At 36.6% G+C, this 22940-nt stretch overlaps 2 protein-coding genes and 1 long non-coding RNA gene across 3 annotated transcripts; 2 read left to right on the forward strand and 1 right to left on the reverse strand.

The window, feature by feature from the left end:
- The first annotated feature begins 467 nt into the window (after positions 1-467).
- LOC138122097 (uncharacterized) lies at positions 468-1745 on the forward strand. Its single transcript, XR_011156347.1, has 2 exons — positions 468-1527; positions 1581-1745. It is a non-coding gene; the product is annotated as an uncharacterized lncRNA (long non-coding RNA).
- Positions 1746-3850: 2105 nt separating this feature from the next.
- LOC138138957 (uncharacterized) lies at positions 3851-5538 on the forward strand. Its single transcript, XM_069059108.1, has 3 exons — positions 3851-4528; positions 4581-4713; positions 4767-5538. Exons 1-3 carry the CDS (start codon positions 4236-4238, stop codon positions 5457-5459), a joined length of 1119 nt encoding a protein of 372 aa, XP_068915209.1. The 5' UTR covers positions 3851-4235; the 3' UTR covers positions 5460-5538.
- A 16719-nt stretch (positions 5539-22257) lies between these two features.
- On the reverse strand, positions 22258-22752 carry LOC138141622 (uncharacterized). The gene has a single exon (XM_069062351.1). It carries the CDS (start codon positions 22750-22752, stop codon positions 22258-22260), a length of 495 nt encoding a protein of 164 aa, XP_068918452.1.
- Between the last annotated feature and the right edge of the window lie 188 nt (positions 22753-22940).

A 22940-nucleotide genomic window follows, 5' to 3' on the forward strand; every position in this document is an offset into this window, starting at 1 on the left:
TTAAGTGAAAAACTTCTTGTTGTCAATGTTATTATTTTTGAATCTATTGATAAAAGTTTTTGGAATCTATAATTTTCCTAATTCTAGTTGGATACCTACCTAATTTTAATTTTTTGATATTTTAGTTTTGTACTTTAAACAGTGAATAAACATGTTTTTCATCAACTTATTAATTTAATAGGTATGTTCAAATGACTATTTTCGCCCCAATTTTTAATACCATCGATGTTTCAAAATATCGATGTTTTTTGTTCGATGTTTCCTACCCATCGATGGTCCCTACCGATGTCAACACCGATATTGAACATCGATGTTTGTGTTCGATGTCCCATCCCTAGTTGGAATCAAGACTGCCTTGATTTTTGGCGTGCACATTCAAACCCGCGCGGGGATAAATTACTGTGTGTGGCCGTGGCAACAAGTCGCTGCATGCTTCAATTGAAATTCACTAGCGGCCATATTATGTCTGATTTAAGAAATATGTCTCGCGAATTCCTCACGGAATTTATCGAATTATATCGAGCACACCCTTGTTTGTGGTGTGTAAAAAGTAAGGAGTATAGCGACCGCAATAAGAAAAATTGCGCATATAGGTAATATACTTATGGAAAAATTGAGGGAGGTGGATAAAAATGCGTCAAAAGACACAGTGATTAAAAAAATTAACACGCTACGTGGATGCTTCCGAAAGGAACAAAAAAGTGGTGAATTCGAAACGTTCTGGTGACAGCGAAGAAGATCTATATCATCCACATTTGTGGTACTATGATTTGCTGTTATTTTTACAAGATCACGATATTCCCCGAACATCAAAATCCAATATAGTAGAGGAGTATTCTGAAAGTCTGAATGAGGTAAGTAAATACACTTGTTCATTTTAAGTATTTTATATTAGAGCATACTGGATATGGTTATTGTTACTTTATCATGGCCTCTTGCCATGGGACAGCCCCTTCTTCATTAAAATATTGCAGGTACAATTTCCGAACAGCTAAAGCTTCACCACTTGCGTGTCTATTATGTCCCCGTTGTAATCCTGCCAGATTATCTGCTCTAAGTCCGAACTCTACCACCATCTGCAGCATTTTCCTTATCTAAACAATCATTTGGAATATATCTTTCTGAGCATTTTCTTCTTAAAAAAATGTGTAGAATACAGCAAGCCATAACAATCGAGTCAATACGTTCTAAACTTACTGATATGTATTTCTGTATGAAATATACGAAATCTAGACGCCATTATTCCAAATGTATTCTCATTCTCAACAATGCGCCGTGCCCGGGAAAGACGGTAATTGAAAATGTTCTTGTCGTGATTTAATTCTTTTTGGTTAAATGGCTTAAGGAAGTCCGAACGTAAAGCAAAAGCTTCATCGCCAATAAAAACAAAAGGAAGATATTTGTCACTTCCAGCAGGGTATTCAGGCAATGGGAGCGCTAGTTTTCCATCTTTGAGTTTCTTGTAGAAAAGTGTGTTATCTATGACTCCACCGTCGGAGATGCGACCATTGGTACCACAGTCACATAGTATAAATTCATAATTGGCATTAGCTATTGCAATTAAGACTAGACTGTTATAGCTTTTATAATTCCAAAAGTACGTGCCACTTCCTGGTGGAGCTGTTATTTTGACATGTTTGCCGTCAACAGCTCCCAAACATTTAGGAAAATTACACTTTTTTTCAAATCCTGCACTTATTTCTTTCCATTCATCGATACTTGTAGGAAACTGAAAAAAAAACAAATGTTAGCCACTGTGAATATACCTACAGTAATAGTACACTGCGCCAAAAAGTTAGGAATATTGTTGAATTTTTAGAAATAATAATAAAATTTAAAAAAGATTTACAAGAAATTCGTCATTAGTAGCTTTTTGTACCAAACCTGTGTAAAAGAACTTCCTTTTTTGTTATACTTTTTACTGAATTCTCTTTCGATAAAATGTTGATAATAACGGAATACTCATTTATCGCAATTTGTGTTTGGGGATGTATCACGATTTGATCTTCATAGCGATACTAGTCTTATACGAGTTTGGAGGAGATCAAATAAATGGTATTTACAACAATTTTATACAGGGTGCGTCCTAAAAAACGCCGCACGCCATATCTCCGTTATTTATGGCTTGATTTAAATAAAACAAAAACTGGAATAAATCACTTTAAAAGCACTATAAGCACAACATAGACTTTTTTTTTTCAAAAGTAATTCAAGGTCAGATAAAAATCAACTTTGTTTTTTTAAAAAGCTTGGTATATTTTTTTATACCCAATTTGAAAGAGATTATTTTTCTGAATCCAACGATATGCCGCATGGTAAAAGGCATTTAACAGTTATCGCGAAAATATTTTTGGTCGCCATCACGATGAACGTTTGCTGCACAACTGACGGGGAAGCAGTAGTGTGTGTGTACTCACAGAGAGTACGGGTTTAACTTAAGACAAGCGTGTACCTACACTTTTAATTGCACATTCTTCCCTCTGTGTGTGTGGCCGGCTAGAGAGTACGGGTTTAACTTAAGACCAGCGTGTACACTTTTAATTGCACATTCTTCTCTCTGTGTGTGTGGCCGGCTTAAGATGCAAAGAAAAACAAAGAATGATCCATAGTCAACCCTAAGTGAAAATTTTTAGTAGTCACCCGTTATAAGTTTATCTACAAAATTGCGAGTCTCGTAAAATGATGTAAAATATGTACATATGTAGAAAAAAAAATAGATATGTTCTCCTATTTTTATGTTTTAAATTTTCTTTTATCGTGCCTTTTTACCCCTTTTGTCACTTGGAATAAGTTTATTATCGGTTTGGGCTGCCCCGATATTTTCAACGACAATCATTTTTTCCAAAGGTACACAAAAAAAATCACCGAGAATCATCTTGCTACCGTGTCACGCAAACGGTTAATAATAATAAAATAATAATCAATTAAAATAAATAAGTCGGTTTGAAAGTATTTTTATTTAAACATAATTGGAATAATTTATGATAAAAAATCACAAAAACAAAAGGAACTTACAATTTCTAGAAACTTTTGCAAGTTCTTGCTTTGAATCAAAAGGAAATAATAGTACATAATTAACGTTATAAGTCCGGGAACTCATAGTTTACAGTATGAGTGAGACGTTTAAGGACGAGGCGACCGACGAAGGAGCCAAGTCTTGAAACTCGAAACGAATACTGTAAAAACAGTACACGGACGAATGTCGTTATGTATTTTATTTCATTCTGCCTCAAATTTCGTTTGAAAGAAACATTGAGATTAATTTCAAAATAATTTAACAAATGCTTCAAATCTAGTCACATTTTTGGAACATTATTAGCAACGGCTGTTTGGCAATTGTTTATTTTGTTGATTTTGTTGAAATAATTTGGTGCGTCAAAATGACTTCTAAAGCAAATCCTCCAGAAATTGTAAGAAAATCTGCAGAAGCCTGTGCTGAATTAATATACCTAGCAAGAGTAGCAAGTCTGGTGAAAGGTATCAAAAACAATTCAGCCATTTTTGTAAATGGAAATCAGAAAATATGTGAAGAAAATTACCTACGGAAGAGGTTATGCTGGCTGGCCTATTTTTTAGATTTGGTTTAAATGGTTGTATTATTTTATTTGTGAACTAACGTTTTTAGTCTGAGAAAGTAAGTGCATCATCTCCTTTGTGGCCGAAATAGTTAAATTGTTAATTTGTATTTAGATCTAGTTTTGAATAAAACATTTCTTAAACCTGAATAATTGTTATTGCGATTTGTGCGATTGTTACTTTTGTGTTTCCAATAGCAACGTCCGGCCGTTTTTTGCGTTTTCCCGGATTCAAACTGATGACGTAAAAGTACTGAAATTTGACACAGGATGAAATAATAGTTATTTATTATACAAGACGATAAAATTTTATTTTATCTTCGAGAGCGGTTTAAGCCTCGAGGCGTAAGCCGAGAGGCTAATACGCTCGAGAAGATAATGGTGAATTTTATCGTCGTGTACAATACAAAATTTTATTCCATCCTCCATTACTTCGATTGAATTACTGAATTATTTTGATTATGACAATTATAAACGCCAAAAAAATTCAACAATCAAAAAAACGTCAAAAACAGAAAAACAACAATGGATGTTAAACATTAGAAACTCAAAGCGGGGGCTGTTGGCATGGGAGTCGGTTACCGAGATAATTTGTTTATCAACAAAGTTAAAAGCAGTTTCGTGAAAGCGTCGTGAAAGTGTTTCATTTTTGAGGAAATAATGGCCCAATCTTTCCTTAATGAAGATGAATTGTATGTTCCTGAAGATATTATTAAAGAAGCCAGATCTGTTATTGAAAATTTATTGCCGCGAAAATCTGTATCGTTGTATGAAAAAGAATACAATATTTTCTGTGCCTGGAGGAAAAGCAGAAACATAAAAGGTGTATCAGAAGAAGTCCTGCTATCGTACTTCGCAGAAAAGGTAAAAAAGTATAAGGCTTCAACATTGTGGAGTTGTTATTCAAAGTTGAAGAGTACCTTACTGATCAAGGAACAAGTAGACATATCAAAGTAAGAAGAATGATTATTTTGAATATTATAATTAAAACGTTTATTTTTTTAGATTTTTGAGTCTGAAGACTTTCCTTAAGCGAGAATACTCAACCTACACACCGATTAAATCAAATGTGTTAGAGAGGGAACATTTTAACAAATTTTTGGAGGATGCACCTGATAAGATTTACTTGTTGATAAAGGTAAGTGTTTTTATTATGGTAGTTTCACTCAATATTAAGTAAATTATCTAAAGGTTGCCTTGGTCATGGGAATCGGCGGAGGATGCAGAATGGATGAATTACACAAAATGAAAATTGACGATATCGAAGATCGAGATAATATTCTGATAATACAAGTTCCCGAAACAAAAACGAATAAGAAGCGTATGTTTACGATTGTGGATAATACGAAAATAGGAGTTAGCAAGTTGGCTTTATACAAAAAATATAGTGATTTAAGACCTGCAAATACACCAACCAAGAGTTTCTTTTTGGGTTATCGCAATGAAAAATGTACAAAGCAAGTGGTGGGAATTAACACATTTTACAAGATGCCCCGAATGATAGCGGAATTTTTAAAGCTGCCATTACCTGAATCTTACACTGGTCATTGCTTTAGGAGATCAAGTGCTACTCTTTTGGCGAACACTGGAGCTAACACGCTTATGATGAAGAGACATGGTGGCTGGAAATCGAATTCGGTTGTAGAAGGCTACATTGATGAATCAGTTGAAAATAAGAAGGAAATTTGTAACAGAATTTTGATGGGAACAAGCAGCACAAAGAATTGTCAAGGATTTTCAAACGAATTACCTGGTTGCAGTGGCGCTAACCTCATCAAAAGTGAGGATGTCGTTAACTTCATCAAAAGCAAAGATGTCGTTAACGAGAATACTGTCAAATGTGGTGGAAAAGTGTTTAAAAAGTGCACATTTAATTTTTATTAACAATGTTATTTCCGGTTATTTCAATTCAGACGTTTGTAATTTTGATTAAAAAAGAATAAAGAAACTTGTGAAAATGTAATTATTTTATTTTTCTAGACGATAAAACTTCATTTTACCATGAAGAAAACAGTAGATAAAATACCATTTTATCGTTTAGGATGGAATAAAAACTATTTAGACATTTTGGGATAACGTATAATTTTTTTCGTGCATGAGCGGATTATTTGAGGCACAGGCGACGAAGAAGCGAGTGCTTCATTTGCGCGAATGTGCCGAATACGTCTTCTCGCATCGAAGTTCGTACAATATTTTTTGTGTGCAACCGTACGCGAAGTGAGCACTTCGCGTGCCTAGAGCAGGCCGCGAAATTGAATTTCGCAGCCGTTGCCTTGACGACGGCCGTAAAAGTAAAAGTAAAAGTCATTTCAATATTTATTTATTATCACAATTACAACATATCTATCTCTATATTTGCGGTGTGATCTTACAAAATCTGGATTGGGTACAGTTAAAGTTTGATTTATGCCAGTTTTTGTGTCAGGAACGGCCGCTATTAGTACAGAATTTTCATCCGGTTTGAAGTTCCCGCCAATTTCAAATGGAGTGATCGCGTTAAGAATGATGAGTCGGTAAAAAAGATCCCCATTATCGATCTAGTCTAGAACAGACACGTATGAATTAGGTTAATCTTTTACCGGTCAAAAAGGGAAATATCTAGTATACTCCGTACTCTGGTAGATTGCACGTTTTTTGACTTTTTTGACAGAAGACAGACACAGAAACCGGTTTGGCGGGAATTAATCTGCAGGGATACAATGGTTTTCTACATAACGTGAAACAATTGAGATGGAGAGTTTAGTATTTTTCACTGCTTTATGTTTTGGAACTAGAATTTAAAAGCGTGCAATCTATCACCGTACGGAGTATAACTAGTAAAGGCGCGTACAGACTACGCGAACCGAGCATGTAATGTAACATGTAATGTAATGCTCGTCGCAAAATTGGTGCCACGAACAGCCGACGAACCGAGCGCGCAACGAACAGCTTCTATACTCCGTTCACTTATAGATCGCACGCCTTTTCACAGACACAGAGACGAGTGTCTATGCTGCAAAAAGTCGAATAGCGCACATAACATTTGTTTATCATTAATACATACTCGAAGAATAAATAATTCAACTTCATTCAGATTCACAGCTGTAATTCTGTTAACAACATCATAGCCGTAGGAAAACTACTGGCGGGATGGAAAGTGCACGTTTCTCAGGTCCTCTCGGGCTGTTGATGTTGCTCTGGAAACTTTAAAAAACACGCGTTTTTGAAAGTTGGATTTATACACACTGAGGCGTGCTTTAATTAAGTATGTAAAATAGGTTACCAACAAAAAAATATGTAACCATCACGGGTGCTGTGCCCGTATTTTGGCGATGGTCAGAATAAAATGGATGCCCGTTTTGGGGCCGATTTCTAATTTTACCTGAAAAGGTAGGAGGTTACAAGGAAGGGATTCGTCGCTAAAGTGTGCTTTCAAAATAAAATTTTCATTCTCCCGCGAACGTACAAGTAGTATCTTTTTTCGAGATTTTAGGTCCTATCATTGTCAATAATTTGTCAAAGTCTGTAGGAGACATTCTGTAAAATTTTTATAATGTCCACTGACATGTTGAAATTTTAAATCCTGCATAAGTTCATTACCGACGCGTTTTCTATAGAGTTCGGTTCGCCACCAACGTCGCCGCTTCTTCTCTTTTTTAATCATATTGCACCCATTATTGTTTAAAAAAATTAAATTATAATCGAAGGTAAAATAACAAGACCTAATTTTTTTATCAGATTTAGCAAATTAGGTCGCGTTATTTTTGGCAAGATTATTCCAGAATTCAAACTTTAACGTTAATTATTTATTTTTAATACTGACAGTTATTAAAAACACAATTATTAAAAACAATTTGGGAATCTGACAGGCGTAACATGCAATTTTATTCGTTTTTGACAGAAGACAGACTAGGAAGACGATTTATCCGCGATAACATTTTTGATTGGATGAAAGCAAGCGCTGAACACGCACGTTTGATGTATGTGGGAATTAATCTGTAGTAATATAACAATAATTGACTTAAACATCGGATTGATTTGCGAAGCTGATGGCATGCTCCATCTCGACTTATGCATTTTTACAACAAATTGACACAATTCGCATTATTGTATAAAATGTGAAACTTATTTATTAGTTATTGTAAAGAGTTGCTTTCAAAAATAATAACCTATTTATTTTGTTCAGCATAAATGAAATGCATAAAAAACTACAGTGTTTCATTTGACAATCAAGACCGTTTAAATAAGGGACAAAAACTAATGGTAACTGAAATTGTTGGAGATTAGATTTATGAGTTTATGACTGTGGTCAGCTCCCTTTGTCGAGATGCGTTTGTGAATGGCGCTTTGTGTTCGTCAGAAAACCGACACTGAGCGGAGCACTGCGAACCGTTCGTGGCGCGCATGCGCTCTCGAGGTTCACAGCTTCGCCGTCCAAATCAGACGAACCCTTCCTTGTAATTTATTTAAAGAGTGTAGTAAGTTATGGTATGTATTTAATAAAATGTATGGATCACCATATTTGTAAGACAGCCTAACAAATTAATGAGTAAATGTTATAATCAACAGCAACTTCGCTCCTACCTTTTCAGGTAAAATTAGAAATCGGCCCCAAAATGGGCATTCAGTTATTCTGACGGACAAGCACCCGTGATGCTTAATAATATTTTTGCATCATCGGAACTATTAATAAATAGATAAAATTTTCTTTTTAATTTATTAAATTGTTTGATTTTTCCAAAGAAGGCATTTTTTACATTTTTCATACTAGTTTATGGCCCATTGCTCTGCGCGCGATGCCGAATCTAAACAATAATTTCTTATTTTATTACTTACCGTCTTTTGATAAGTAAACATGTTCATGAAATCGGTAAACACGTGAAAATGACCGGTGGTGCAAAAACGTTTTCTACTGACAAATTGTCATTACAAAAGTTTACCTGTAAAATAGTAAAGAAAATAGTTATTTATTATACAAGACGATAAAATTTTATTTTATCTTCGAGAGCGGTTTAAGCCTCGAGGCGTAAGCCGAGAGGCTAATACGCTCGAGAAGATAATGGTGAATTTTATCGTCGTGTACAATACAAAATTTTATTCCATCCTCCATTACTTCGATTGAATTACTGAATTATTTTGATTATGACAATTATAAACGTCAAAAAAATTCAACAATCAAAAAAACGTCAAAAACAGAAAAACAACAATGGATGTTAAACATTAGAAACTCAAAATTATTTTATTTTTCTAGACGATAAAACTTCATTTTACCATGAAGAAAACAGTAGATAAAATACCATTTTATCGTTTAGGATGGAATAAAAAAAATTTCTTCATTTTCTTCATTGTTGAAGCTACTTTTAATTCGTTAAACAAATTTCTGAACTAACAATATTTGCGTTAATACTTACCTGCCTTAAATTGAGATTGCACATCAAAAACGCGTATTATTTTTGGAGATTTTTGGGTCCTATTTTGGTTAGTAAATTCTCACCGTCTGTGGGAGACATTCTATTAAAAATTTTATGCTGTCCGCTAATATGTTGGAACTTTAAATCTTTATAAAGTTCGTCGAGCCTTTTTCTCTTTTTTCATCAGATTCCACATAATTCTTACTGTATCACTACACAGAATTAAAGCTAACGGTTTTTCGTTATCACTCTTATCACATACAGGTCGCTAAAAAGTATAGATACAGCTAAATATTTTCAAAATGGTTTAGCAGAGCTCGTTGAAATTTGGCACACAGCTAGAAGTGTTTAAATTCTATAGGCTGATATTTTTTTCAATTTTATAACATCTTTTATTTTGAAGATACAAAGCCAACTTGATTTTTTTTAAATGGCACGAGAGGTCAAATTTAACACCGTTAAAAAGAATATTTTTTTGTGAATCCAGTGATGTAGCACATGCATATCTCAATTTACTCGAAACTTTATAAAAAAATTATCGAATTAATAAAATTTGAAAAAATTTGACCTTTGGAATGTTTTTTTAGCCATTGTTAATTTTTTGCCGCCTGCACTTTGGCCAAAAAATTAATAAAAGTAAATAATAAGTGTAGAAGTAAGACATTTAACTGAAACAGATACATTTTAATAAAAAAGATAAAAAGTTTAAACCCGAAATACATAATTTTTAAGCAAAAAAAAATTTTCAAAATGGCGGCGATGTGGGCATGTGTTACATCACTGAATTCACAAAAAAGACTCTTTTCAAAAATATTACATTTAAGTTCCCCGTGCCATTTAAAAAAAGCCAAGTTAGCCTTGCATCTTTAAAATAAATGACGTTAAAAAATTTGAAAAACTATCCAAATGATAAAATTTAAACACTTCTATGTAGCTGTGTGCCAAATTTCAATGAGTTCTGCTAAACCGTTCTGAAAATATTTAGCTGAATCCATTCTTTTTAGCGACCCTGTATAATGTATCGAACTGAACTGAGACGATTATAAAAAAAAATCACTTAAAAACATAACGCACTGAAACATACAAAACTCTCCATCCCCCCAGTAGTTATCCTATGCCTATGATGTTGTTTACAGAATTACAGCTGTGACTCTAAATGAAGTTTCAGTACAGGTATTTTCAATAATTGTTATAAACTGTTGTTGGAATTATTTATTCTTCGAGTATTAATGATATAGCAAATGTTATAATGTGTAAACACTCGTCTCTGTGTCTGTAAAAAAGCGTGCAATCTATCATCAGTGGACAGAGTATAGCTGTTCGTTGCGCGCTCGGTTCGTCGGCTGTTCGTGGCACCAATTTTGCGACGAGCATTACATTACATGTTACATTACATGCTCGGTTCGCGTAGTCTGTACGCGCCCTAACATATCCTGATTGAACACAGATTGAATCCTGTAATCCTGAATAGCATCAACAGACATTTTGGTTTATTTGTCTCTTCGCACGGCATCTGATATTTCCACGATTAAAATAACCTAAAAGGGAGCAGATCAGATGATACAACTTATAACAGAATTTAACATTTACCTGTCACAATAAATAAATTCCAGTAAATAGGTAAGCCAATGCAACATTATCCGACACGGTTTTCACATTCTTCTTGTTACATCAGTCTCAAAGTCACTGTAACATTTTTTATATTGCTGTTTCGATTTTTCAGGTTTGAAATGCGACATTGCACAATTTATAATATTTTTTTAACTCTGGATGAGTACACGGAACAAGAGCTGCATATTTGCGGTATAATCTTACAAATTCTGGATTGGTGACAGTAAAAGTTCATTTTATGCCAGTTTTTGTGTCAGGAATGGCCACTATTAATACAGAATGTTCATCCTTGATGTCATCGATAGACATTTTGGTTAGTTCGTCTCTTTGCATGGCTCCTGATATTCCCATGATTAAAATGACCTAAAAAAGGGCAGATTATACAGCAAATTGATCTGGTCTCGTGTCAATACCTTAGACTTTTTCGCCTGATAACCAACTGACTTTTTTTCAAAAAAGGTACCAATTTCAGAAACTTCGTAACACCAATACCATCCCGTATGTTCAGCGTGAGCTTCAACATTGAATATGTGCTCCATAAAGTTGAACTTTTCACAGTTTTTGATTTTTCCATTAAATAAGCCAAAACAACATTCGACACCAATTGCACATTATTTTTATTACACCGTTTAGACTTTTCTGATATTAAATTGGTCACTGCACAATCTGCAATATTTTTTAACTCCGGGGAAGTAGACGGAACAAAAACGTTGTAACTTTATTGCGACTTTTTTCCAATTTTTCTCAAAATGAATTGTTTTATTTATGTCGTTTCCATAGCAACATGGCGACATGTAGGCCGACTTTATTTTTATTGACAGTGAAGGAAATTTTACTTGTTCATTTTATAATTACAAATTTTTGGGTTGCACACAAAATGTTGTGTACTATCGCGGCCAAAATACTTTGGTCGTCACTTTTTGACACTTCAAATGTAAATCAAGTATTAATGTCAATATACATGACAATTTCAAATTATTCTTGTCAAAAATTTGGCACCTTCAGTTTTTGATAAATATAGAATCGTCTTACTTGCTTCTGAAGGTTGTCTAAACCGCGTCCATGTTGATCTTTTGCTTTTGAACCCTGCCTCCGCAGCTGGGATTTACCCCACCCGTATGACACTGATAGATTAAAATAATTTTGACAGTAGTAAAAAATAAGGTTAAACATCCTAAAGTTTGCTTTACAATTGAATGTCATTTATGTCACATTGACGACCAAAGTATTTTGGCCGCGATAGTACACCTTGGCTACGAAATCCGTTGACAACCTCGAGATTGTCTTGTCTCAGCCGCAAAGCGGCCTTGACGACAATTTTTCTCTCGGTTCGTCAAAGTAGGATTTCGCAGCCTTGCTATACAAATAACTATTTTAACGTCCGGCAAAAAAAGTGCAAGTTTTTTCATTCGTTTGCGTTCATAAAATATGTGATTTTTGAATCGGCCAAGAAGCGTTAAAAAAAGTGCCATAGCGGTTCATTTTTGCAAGCATTTTAGGTTAAAAAATGTGTCGTAACGTGTCATTTTTTAACGCAATTATAAAATGTTTCATTCATAATTAGTAGTGTTTTTAACGAGTTCGTATGTAAATTGGGATTTTTTTGGCATGAGTGGGCCAATTTAAAACGAGCGTTTTAAAGGTCCACGGCTTCACACAGGAGAAAATTTTCAAATTTTGAGTGTCGAAAAAATTGTTATCTAAACTTACGGGCGCCAAAAAATTTTTGTATGCAACTCGTTAGTAAAGTATCTTTTTTTACTCACTTGTTGCATAAATAACTATTCTCGCACTCATTTCGTAAATATGTAACTATCTTATGCGCAATAAATTATTAAAATTTTAGTTTTATGTGCATGCAGTGTAATTTTTTTCTGTTAAAGTTTTAAAATGTGAAACACGTACAGCGTCGCCAAGAGGCTATTGCCGCCCCTTGGAGATGCCGCCCGCGTGCACCGCACGCTTTGAACACGTACTTGCGGGGGCCCTGCGTCAAGGTCGCGCCAATGTCTTAGTATAACTAAAGGGTAAGGAAAATTCATTTGCACAAGGTTTGAATGGTGGGAAACGATCTAGGTGGACGGCCTGAGGCTGTCTAGCCAGAAAAAACGCGAAAATTCCAGAAGTAGTTAAAGTGAACAATTACCTATGGTCATTCCAATGATCACAATCACACCACCTCGTTTTCATACTTCGTCATCGGGGGTGGAAGGGGCAAGGGTGTCCTGGTGGTGCCATCGCGATGCATGACGATACAAAATCGTCCCGAATTGTCGCAACTTTTATGAATTCAAAGATTTTCTTACATTCGGCCATCCGGCTCCAGGGATGTCCCCATCCATTGATTACTAGAAGCCGTCTGTCGTCAACTTGTTTACTCATCGTCATATAGGATGACACATCGTCATAGAAATGATACACAGCCATACACCTCAACTCAAATAACATGCAGGCAACAACCTCGGATGTTATCGTTTATCATCCTAATTTCAGCGTCTCTGACTCATGGTTCTCGCGCGACAACTCAAGTAGCAGACAGGCACAACTCACCCCCGTCGGATTTGAAGTTAAGTTTAATAAATATGAAATGTAAAAATATACTGTTAACGGCCAGAGAGAAGCAGGGTATTGTTAATTATTGTTTGGAAAGAAGAGACTTCACTCCATTAACATAACTAAACTTTTTTTGTTGACGTTTTTGTAACTAGATTTTGTGTACAGGCAACTGAAAAGGTATTTGTCATCATAGGTACACTCCAAAAAAAAAAAAAATCAAAAATTTAACTCTGACAGTGCGGGAATTTAAATAAACGGATAGTATATTTCAAATGAATAGCACTGATTTGCCCGTGTCGTGCACAAATTCGAAATATAGGAAGCGTTACAAATATATAATACATTCATTTTTGTTTTAGACCAGAGTAGGCTATTTTAATTTTTTTAAATGTTTGTATCGGGGCTATGTCAAAATAACACAATCAAAATTGTTCGAACTGCCAGTGTCAAATTTGACATTATTATTAAGTATTAAGGTAAATTAGTTTTAAATTTAAATACACACATTATTGAGTCCTCGAAACCATGTATTGGGTGATTCAAAATGATTGTGGCCAAGTATGGCAACTATGTACGAAAATTTATGTGGCAATGTGTGAATGGGGTAGAGTTGACATTTGCATGACATTTCATAATCATAACCGTGCATTTGATTTTTTCAATTCCATTACACATTGATTTGACAACTTACAAAATTGCGCGACTATGGACTGTCAAGGAAATGTCAAATCTACCCTACCCACACAGTTGCCACATAAATTTTCGTACATAGTTGCCATACTTGGCCACAAGCATTTTGAATCACCCAATAGTTAATTGTAAAATGATAATGCTTGGCTACATGGTCATGAATTTTGACAAGAAAGTGTAACCTCAAATATTATACATGATGTATATTGTCATTCAGCCACAGTCTTACCATACAACTCGCCAAATTTCCATAGCCTACTCTGGTCTAAAACAAAAGTGAATGCACTGTATATGTAATCAATTTAATTAAGGTCTACATGTAAGAATAATGCTATCGGTCGAATTGATTTTGTAACAAGTGTTTGTTACAAATATAATATACAGGGTGACTGACGAAAAACCTTTGACGCTGTATCTTACTTATTTTTCATCCGATTTGAATAAATGGCACATCAAATGAAATTGTTCGAAAAGGACTTCATTATTATCCTATTCGATATTTTTTTCGACATCTATTTTTTGACAGACGATAGCCAACTTTTGTTTTTCAAATTACACTCTATATATTTTTTTATTCGTTCTTATAAAGAATCTTCTTCTGAATATTCGTGCATTAAAAGAAAAAACAAAAAATGTATTTTAATTGAAAAAAATTGAAAATAAAAAATCAAGTAATCAAATTTGTAAACAATACAAAATCTATTCTAGTTGCTCACAATTTTCCTCAATGCTGTTGCAGACACTGTCGATACCTTCTAGAAATACCCACCTTTGCATTCAGTAAAAAATTTCGGGGTTTTTCCTGACATACTGGCACTATCCATTTTCTTAACTCTTTTTGGGTGGGGGTCAAATAAACATTGTCTCGAAAGTTTCCACCAAAATAATTTAAATGATTTAAAAATACAAAATTCACGCGTGCATTACGTGGTATGGTGCCGTCCTAATGAAACACGACTCTATTCAACACTGCTAATGGTATCTCATCCAGAAAGTAGCTTATTTCGTTTGATAATAAATAATATGATTTTTTGTTTGATCGAGACTGCTATCAATAAAAAAGGGACCCACTAGTCCATTCTATCTCCAAAAATGCCACACCACACGTTAACACTAAATAGTCTTTGGAAATTTTCTTCCACAGCAACATTATTGTTATCATTATCATCAAACTGATTTGACAAATGAATATTCAGAGCTTACTTAGTCATTTCGAACATTTAGAACAAACTTCTCTCTTGTTTATTTTGGTCACTTGATTTTTAAATTTTGTACATTTACTCTTTAATTTCTCGACTTTTGTTTAATGAATGGGTACAGTTCTTTGCATTTTTATATTCAGAAGACAAATCTCTATAATACTGAAATGAAAAAAATGTACAGTGCTATTTGAAAAAAAGAAGCTGATGTTCATCTGTCAAACACTGGACGCAAGTATTTTTTTTTATTAAGTTGGTATTGAAGTGTTTTCAAAATTATTTCATTTGACGTATCATTTATTCAAATCGGATAAAAAATAAGCAAGATACAGCATCAAAGGTTTTTCGTCAGTCACCCTGTATATATTTTTTAGCAAGAAATAATATACACTGCCGCTCAAAAAATTCCGGACACTTCACTTTTTTAAATTTAAAGTAAGTCCACTTCTGTTCACTGAAAAAGCATACACTTACTTTTTGCTTGTGTAACCCAGATTTACGAGTACCTGATGTCATTGTCAGTGTCAGTGGCAGATAATTGAAATAATTCGATTTCAGTCGAAGTAAAATAGTATAATCTGTTTCAAAATTAAAAATCCACCAACAGTGCATTCTACCTCGAAAATACAACCGACAACGTCGCCAACTTTTGTTTTTAGTGTGTCTGCAAGTGTCAAAAAAAGTGGGGTTATGAAAGAAAACTGTTGGACAGTCGTTTTGGTCGTTGTTCATCGTGTTTTTTATTCTCATTTTATTATTTCACTAAAAAAGTATGATATAGTAACTAAAACCTTTTTGTACATAATAATTATTTTGTGTTTCGTAAATAAACTCAACAGTTCAATGTCAAATTTTGGCGGGAGGTTGAGCCAACCCAAAAAAATTAAACTTTTTCTAGGGATTTCTTTTTTTCTGCCAACATAATTCAACAGGTGGTGGATTTTTGATTTTGAAACAGATTATATATTATGTTATGAGGGGCAAAAATGAAGTTTTACGTGCTGCGGCTGGTATAGTTCTCCCAGAGCTGCAGCGATTTTATGGTAGGGCAATAGTAATTATTACGCCTGTTGAGATGCCGATAAGCGACATAAACAGACCCCTGTCAATCATCATTTTCGTTATAAACCTGTCAGTTTACAGGGTAGTACTTGGACGAATTTACGATTAGGGGTTGTACTTGCGGTTTAAACCTATTGTCGGTGTTGTTAACGTTTATACAATGGTAATGGTACCCTGCCATAAAATCGCTGCAGCTCTGGGAGAACTATAGATTGGCTGCCGAACGCAGTGAGGCAGACAAACCAGCCAAAGCACGTAAAACCATTTTGCTCCGAATAACATATACTATTTTTTCTTCAAACCTTCATAACAAATTATTTAAGACATGTTAAGAAACCAGGTAGGAATTTCAAATGATTTAGCTAGTTTACTTAACTGCCGCTCATCAGCGGAGATAATAACTTTATCTGCCGCTCTCAGCGGAGATAATAACTTTATCTGCCGCTCTCAGCGGAGATAATAACTTTATCTGCCGCTCGTCAGCTCGTTAGATGCCATGACAATGAAGTGACACTTTAGCATTATCAATGCAGCAGGATAATGCCATAATTTACGGACGTTTGAAGAAAAAATAAATTATATGACATTTCAAATTTGAAATTGTCAGTGATGTCATGTGGTTTAAACATTTAGATTTGCGATTTTTCATCTTTAGAGCTTTGTTCTGTGTTTCTCTGGTTTTACAAGTTATTAGTTTTGATCGTGTTGCTGTTTTGATCTGTTCCGTTGCGATTTTTTGTTGATTTTTTTGAATTTGTGAAGTGCGTGCCTCAAGAATCTAGCATAATGAACACTTTAAGTGACATTACAAACATCGAAAATACACAGAGGTAATTTTTGTTCATGCATTAAATATTAAATAAATTAAATTTTATCTAAGACCGCCCCGAATTTAAAGAAAAAGGTAAATATTATTTATTTCCGCCAGTTTCATTACACCACTCAGTGGAATAATAACTTACTTATCCCACTGAGTGGAGTAATGAAATGCGTCCGGAAATGAAGTTCCTTATTCCACTCAAATGAGTGGGATAAGTGTCATTTATCCCACGGGATTAGATAAAACCTAATATATTGCTCCTACCATACTGAAGTTTTCTTTCGTCTGTCCTAAGTGCAAACAGACAGAATAATAATAAAACATGACGTGTAAACCTGCTTTTTCCATTTTTTTTAAATTTCGCGCCGGATCTATTTGTTGTAGCGTAGAGTGAACATTTTTAGTAACATTTATGTCAAGCAATCTATGAGTGGACAGAGTTTAACAGATTTGAAAATATAATATACAGGGTGCGTCTGCTTAAACTTTATATATATATATATTCGTATGAAGAAAATTACAATTAAAATTCGAAATTCATAAAATAATTATGGTAAATTATATGTTTTTAATTTGTTGTAGCCAATTTAGGGCGTCTTCGGTAAGTAGATGTAGTTCGGAGAAACCTTGCTGGAATTTAGTAAGGGGACATTCTTCCACAATGTGTTGGATGGTTTCTTTTTCTGCACCGCATTCACAAGAAGGGTTTTCACGAATGTTCCAGTGAAACAACATATTATTGCATTTGCCATGCCCGGTTCTAAAACGATTTAATTTACACCAGATTTTCCTAGGTAGGTCAAATCCCGGAAGTTGTTTTGTAGGATCCTCAATTAGATTTTTATTGAAAATATCTACGTCTTGCCAGGCTGCTTTCCAATAGTCAGATTTGGAAAATGGTTCCATGAGAAATTCTTCTTTCCAAAGTGGTTTACGCGATTTTAATCTAAAGGGTGGTCAATTTGCCATGTCTTGTGTTATGGAGTACATGTTCGGTGAATTTTGAAATTTATCCCAAATTCGTTTTGTTACGTATTTTCTTCTAATATCGTACGGAATAATGTGCGCTAGGACATGTAGCCATGGTGTTGGAGTAGATTTTAAAGTACCCGTTATTATTCGAAGTGTGGTATTCAATTGAGCATCTATTTTGTTCACGTGTGCACTGTTCTTCCAGACAGGGCAACAATATTCTGCCGTTGAATATACTAGAGCTAGTCCTGTGATACGTAAAGTGTGTGCATTCGCTCCCCAACTTGTGCCTGCGAGTTTATGTATAATGTTGTTTCTCGTTTTCAGTTTCTGTCGTAACTTTTCGATGTGTAATTTGAAGGTTAGAGATGAATCAAGAGTTACTCCTAGATATGTCGGAGAATAATTATGCTTAATTGTAGTTTCGTTAAAGACTACTTTCAGTTTTCTATTTTTCTGGTTGTTTACGAGATGGAAACAGCAAACTTCTGTCTTTTGAGGATTTGGGCAAAGTCGCCATTTTGTGAAATATTTATTCAAAGGTATTAAATCTTCTGACAGTCGGTTTTCTACATTTTCAAAATTCTGATGTTGGTAAGCCATTGCTAGGTCGTCAGCATAGATGAATTAATTTAAACTTTATATTTGAATATCTTCGTTATTTTAAATTGCTGTTTAATGATATTTAGTCTTAATAAAGGCTGCATTGCCCTCTTTACATAGGCACTACAAAAATTAACAAGGCTCTTGACAGAAGAGGAATATTCAAAAAAAAAAGAATGAAAAAAAAATATTTTAAGCATTTTCTAACATTATAACTTTTAACATGCACATCAAAGGTTTCTGTGTAGATTTTCTGCCCAATAATCATCCTAGTGCCTATTATTGACCAATAAATTAATGTTAAGTAAAGACAATTTCCAGACTTCATTCACCAGTGTGTGTTTACGTAAAAAAGTACTTCACGGCCTACTGATTTACAAAAAAAAAAAAATATAATAATTCATTTATTATTTGACAACGTCAAAGTAAAAAAGTTCGTGAAATCTTTGAAATAATCTTTTATACAAGATGTTGTTCTCACAGCAAGAGAAAAGTAATATTATTTTTACGTATGGAGAGTGTCACTGGTGCTATCGAGCCGCAGCAAGAATTCTTCAGACCTGTCAAAAGATACTGGCAGTGTTAAAGAATTGCCACGAATTGCACTCCCCAAAAATATTAACTTTCAAAATGCCGTTGTTGATGAGGTAACTGAAAATCCACATACAAGCACAAGAGCAGTAGCAGCTACACTGAATGTCTTTTTTTTTTTTTTTTAATTGGGCATGAGGAGAGGAAACCTTCAAAAGGCTCCCCGCGGGAAGATGTTCTATTCCGCGGGGGAGTGTGGGATTTTTACCTCACTAAAACCTCTCCCCTACTTTGCTGGGTCTTCCGGAACCATTTATCACTTATCATCGGAGCCCAGGTCTAGTCTCATTCCAGTTGTGCCCTCGTTTCATCTTTCTCTTTCCGTTTCATGACGTCCTTTATGTATTTTTGTATCCTTTTCCAGTTTCTTTCGCCATTTAACATTATTTCGACCAAGTTGTCCGGGTCTAGCTCTTCTTTTATGTCTGTCATTACAGTCCTCCTTTCGTCGTGCCAGCGTGGGCAGACGAACAGGGTGTGTTCCGCATCATCCTCATCGGCGCAGTACATGCATGTCGCACTCTGCCTTTTCCCTATTCTTTTCACATATGCCATGAAGCATCCATGCCCGGTGAGGCATTGCGTCATATAGAAGTCGATCTCTCCGAAGCTTCTTTCCACCCACGGGGCGACTTCCTTTATTAATCGCCTCGTCCACGCCGCATTTGAGGTTTCCCGCCATTCCTTCTGCCACTCAGCCATGGTATGCCTTCTTTGGTCTTTGGAATCGTACCCAGGCAATGATTTCTTCTTATATGCCGTCTTCCTCTCTTCGGCCAAAAGGTGAAGCGGAATTGTCCCCGCCACCACCATTAAACCCTCGTACGAAACCGTACGGTACGCACTGCAGATCCTCTGTGACGCCAGCCTCTGCGCCGATTTTATCAAAGCTCTGTTTGTCTCGTGATTTGTGGCCGATTGCCAGACCGGCGCCGCGTACAAGATTATAGATTGTATCACGGCGCACAGTACTCTCCTTTTTGATGACCTGGGCCCATTCACATTTGGTAGGATGGAGCCAAGTGCCTTAGCAGTTTTCGCCGCCTTTTCTGTTACTTCTTTTATGTGCCGCCCGAATCGCAGCCCTCGGTCCAGTGCCAGTGTGACTCCCAGGTACTTTACCCATGGCGCCGGGTTTATGCGGCAGTTCCCCAGGCTGAAGCTAATCCCCTCCAATTTCCTCTTTCGGTTTAGTATCGTGGCCACGGTCTTTTCCTCGGCTATGATCAGTTTATTTGCCGCCATCCACAGTTTGGTACTGTGGAGGGTCTCATTTCCTTTGAGGATCATGTCCTCCCTGGTCGATGCGGTCACGACAATTGCCAGGTCATCGGCGTAGCACACCATTGAGACACCTTCTGGGGCCTCTATTTCCATGACGTCATCATACAATATGTTCCAGAGGGTAGGCCCCAACACAGAGCCCTGCGGGACCCCGCCCCCTATTTCCTCACTCGTGCTCCTATCCAATATTTCTTTATTATGTTTAGGAGGTACCTCGGTATCTGCCTTTTTTCGAGTTTTTTTACTATAAGTTCCCAGGACGCCGTGTTAAAGGCGTTCTTTACGTCCACCAGAATGAGAGCACTCCACTCCGGTTTCTCACCGTTGGCTCCTCTGACCGTGCTCAGAACTTCTTCTATGGCGTCCACAGTTCTTCCTAAAAGCAAACTGTTTTCGCCCCAATCCTCCGCACTGCTCTATGTCTTCCATAAGTCTTTTGTTTATAAGGTTTTCATAAACTTTCCCAAGCGCACTGATCAAACAGATGGGTCTATACTTGGTCTCTTCCTCGGAGGATTTTTTTGGTTTGTCGATCAGGACCAGAGCGGTGCGCTTCCAGTCTTCTGGAAACTCGTTTTGTCTCAGTAGGTTGTTGAAAACGTGTTTAAAGTATTCGGGTGCAGCTTCAATTGACCTTTTGACAACTTCCGGTGTCAGGTTGTCCGGACCTGGAGCCTTACCACTCTTTATCCTGGCACTTACCTCAGCGATTTCCTGACCGCTAAAGAGGGGTGGGTCTTCCACCCCTCCCATGCGGTATGGATGCTCTCGCGCTCCCATGAAAAGGTCCTCGAATATCTCCCTTCGCTGTTGTTTAGTGAGGGTCAGCCTCGGATTAGGCAGCTTCAACTGGCTCATCACAATTTTGTACCCCTGTCCGAATGGGTCTCTCTCCAGATCCTCACATAGATCCCTCCATTTCTCCCGCTTTGATCTGCCGATTTGCTTCCTGAGCATTTTTCTGGCCCGTGCGTATTCTTCCTGTTTGACAGCTCTTTGGTGGTCATCTCTGGTAGTTCTTTGGTACGCGCGTCTCTTCTTTCTGCAATCTTTTCTCAATTCCGTAATGTCGTCCGTCCATCAGTATGCTTCCGTGAAACCTGTCTGCATCCTAATTTTAGGTGTGCATTTTTCGTAAGCTTTAGTCATGGCTTCCACGCATGTCGAAATTTCGTGTGCATAATTTCTTTTTTGAAGCTCCTGTTTGAGAACTTCTGGGTATTTGCCCATGTCTGTTTTGCCTAATTTAAATCATTCTTTCGCTAAAGTCCTTTTCTGTTGGGAAAGCTCAACAAGGATCTATCTGTGGTCACTCAAGGTTTCGTGGTGTAGAACTTTCCACCTTGGTTCTCTCTGCATAATGCCTTCGGAGACCATTGTCAGGTCGATATAGGATGTGCCCGTCGCTCTTACGAGAGTAGGGGAGCTTCTTTCGTTCAACAATATCAGGTCCATCGAGTTAGTCCACTCCAACAGCGCCTTCCCTCTTTTGTCGGTCACCTCCCCGCCCCAAACCGTATGCTTTGAATTGAAGTCTCCGGTTATGACGAGATTTTTTGTTTTAGATCTCACGTCCTGCTCTAGCTCTTGCAGGTTCCGGTTGAACTCCTCGAGGTTGATAATCGGGCTCGGCCTGATGTATACACTGTAAACAAAAAAGTGCATTGTCTCGACCCACACAAAACACACCCCGCTTCCATAGCTGTATATGTTTATTTGTTCTCCAAATGTAATTAGGCTTACGTCCTTGTTTTCATTAGTATAGGTGTTTCTTTGTCGACCCGTTTTGTTCTTGTTAGGCTCGCTGGTTGCCATTATGTCCACCTGTTCTTTTATGGCCGTTGCTGTTGCCAGGTCTTGCGCGCCCGCACTTCTGTTTAAGTTCACTTGAAGAATTTTGAACTTTATTGCGCAAAGGGACTCCGTCTTCTGGCTGCCGCCAGCGCGTTCCTGAAGATTGTGCATCTACCTTCTCCTGCCTCGTGTCCAGTTTTTTGGCACAGCGGACAGTATGCCAGTTCCATGCAGTGCTTTTTGACGTGTCCCGTCTTTGCGGATTTCCTGCAGCTCTCGCTTCTATCTTCCTCTTCACAATCTCTAGCTTTGTGCCCGTACCCCCAGCACCGATAGCACTTCTCGAGGGCGAGTCTCTCCTGTGCGGCGCACAACGACAGTCCTACCCTCACAGTTCCCTCTTTAATTATCCTCCTAGCGTCTTCTTCTATGGCGGTTATTGTCGCCGTTTGACTTTCACCATACGCAGGCCTCAGCGCCTTCACCAGGAGTCTTTCCTTCCGTTTTATGAGTCCTGTTGCGATTACTGATTCTTTAACTTCTTCCTTGGTAGCCATGCTATCCAGGCCTCTTAGGTGTATTGTGACATCCTTCCCTTCCTTCATTGTTATTATTCTCCTATTTTGAAGAATTTCCTCCAGGGTCGATTTAAGTTTTCTTGTGCCCCCCTCTTTCAGTGTGAGTAGCACTCATCCTTTTAAGGTTTTCCTCACACCTTTTATCTCTTTTAATGTTTCTTTGTCTACCATCTTTTCCCTCAAGGTTTTTAGCGTTTCGGCGTACGTCGTCCCTT

This window comes from Tenebrio molitor, chromosome 1, assembly GCF_963966145.1.
Source record: "Tenebrio molitor chromosome 1, icTenMoli1.1, whole genome shotgun sequence".
Lineage (NCBI taxonomy): Eukaryota > Metazoa > Arthropoda > Insecta > Coleoptera > Tenebrionidae > Tenebrio > Tenebrio molitor.

What these genes read in the sequence shown, in the direction of transcription:
- LOC138138957 (XM_069059108.1), top strand. Translation starts at nt 4,236, where the DNA reads ATGGCCCAATCTTTCCTTAATGAAGATGAATTGTATGTTCCTGAAGAT. An exon ending in GAACAAGTAGACATATCAAA is followed by an intron (nt 4,529 to 4,580) that starts GTAAGAAGAATG and finishes TTATTTTTTTAG; the next exon opens with ATTTTTGAGTCTGAAGACTT. An exon ending in AGATTTACTTGTTGATAAAG is followed by an intron (nt 4,714 to 4,766) that starts GTAAGTGTTTTT and finishes AATTATCTAAAG; the next exon opens with GTTGCCTTGGTCATGGGAAT.
- LOC138141622 (XM_069062351.1), bottom strand. Translation starts at nt 22,752, where the DNA reads ATGAAGGAAGGGAAGGATGTCACAATACACCTAAGAGGCCTGGATAGC.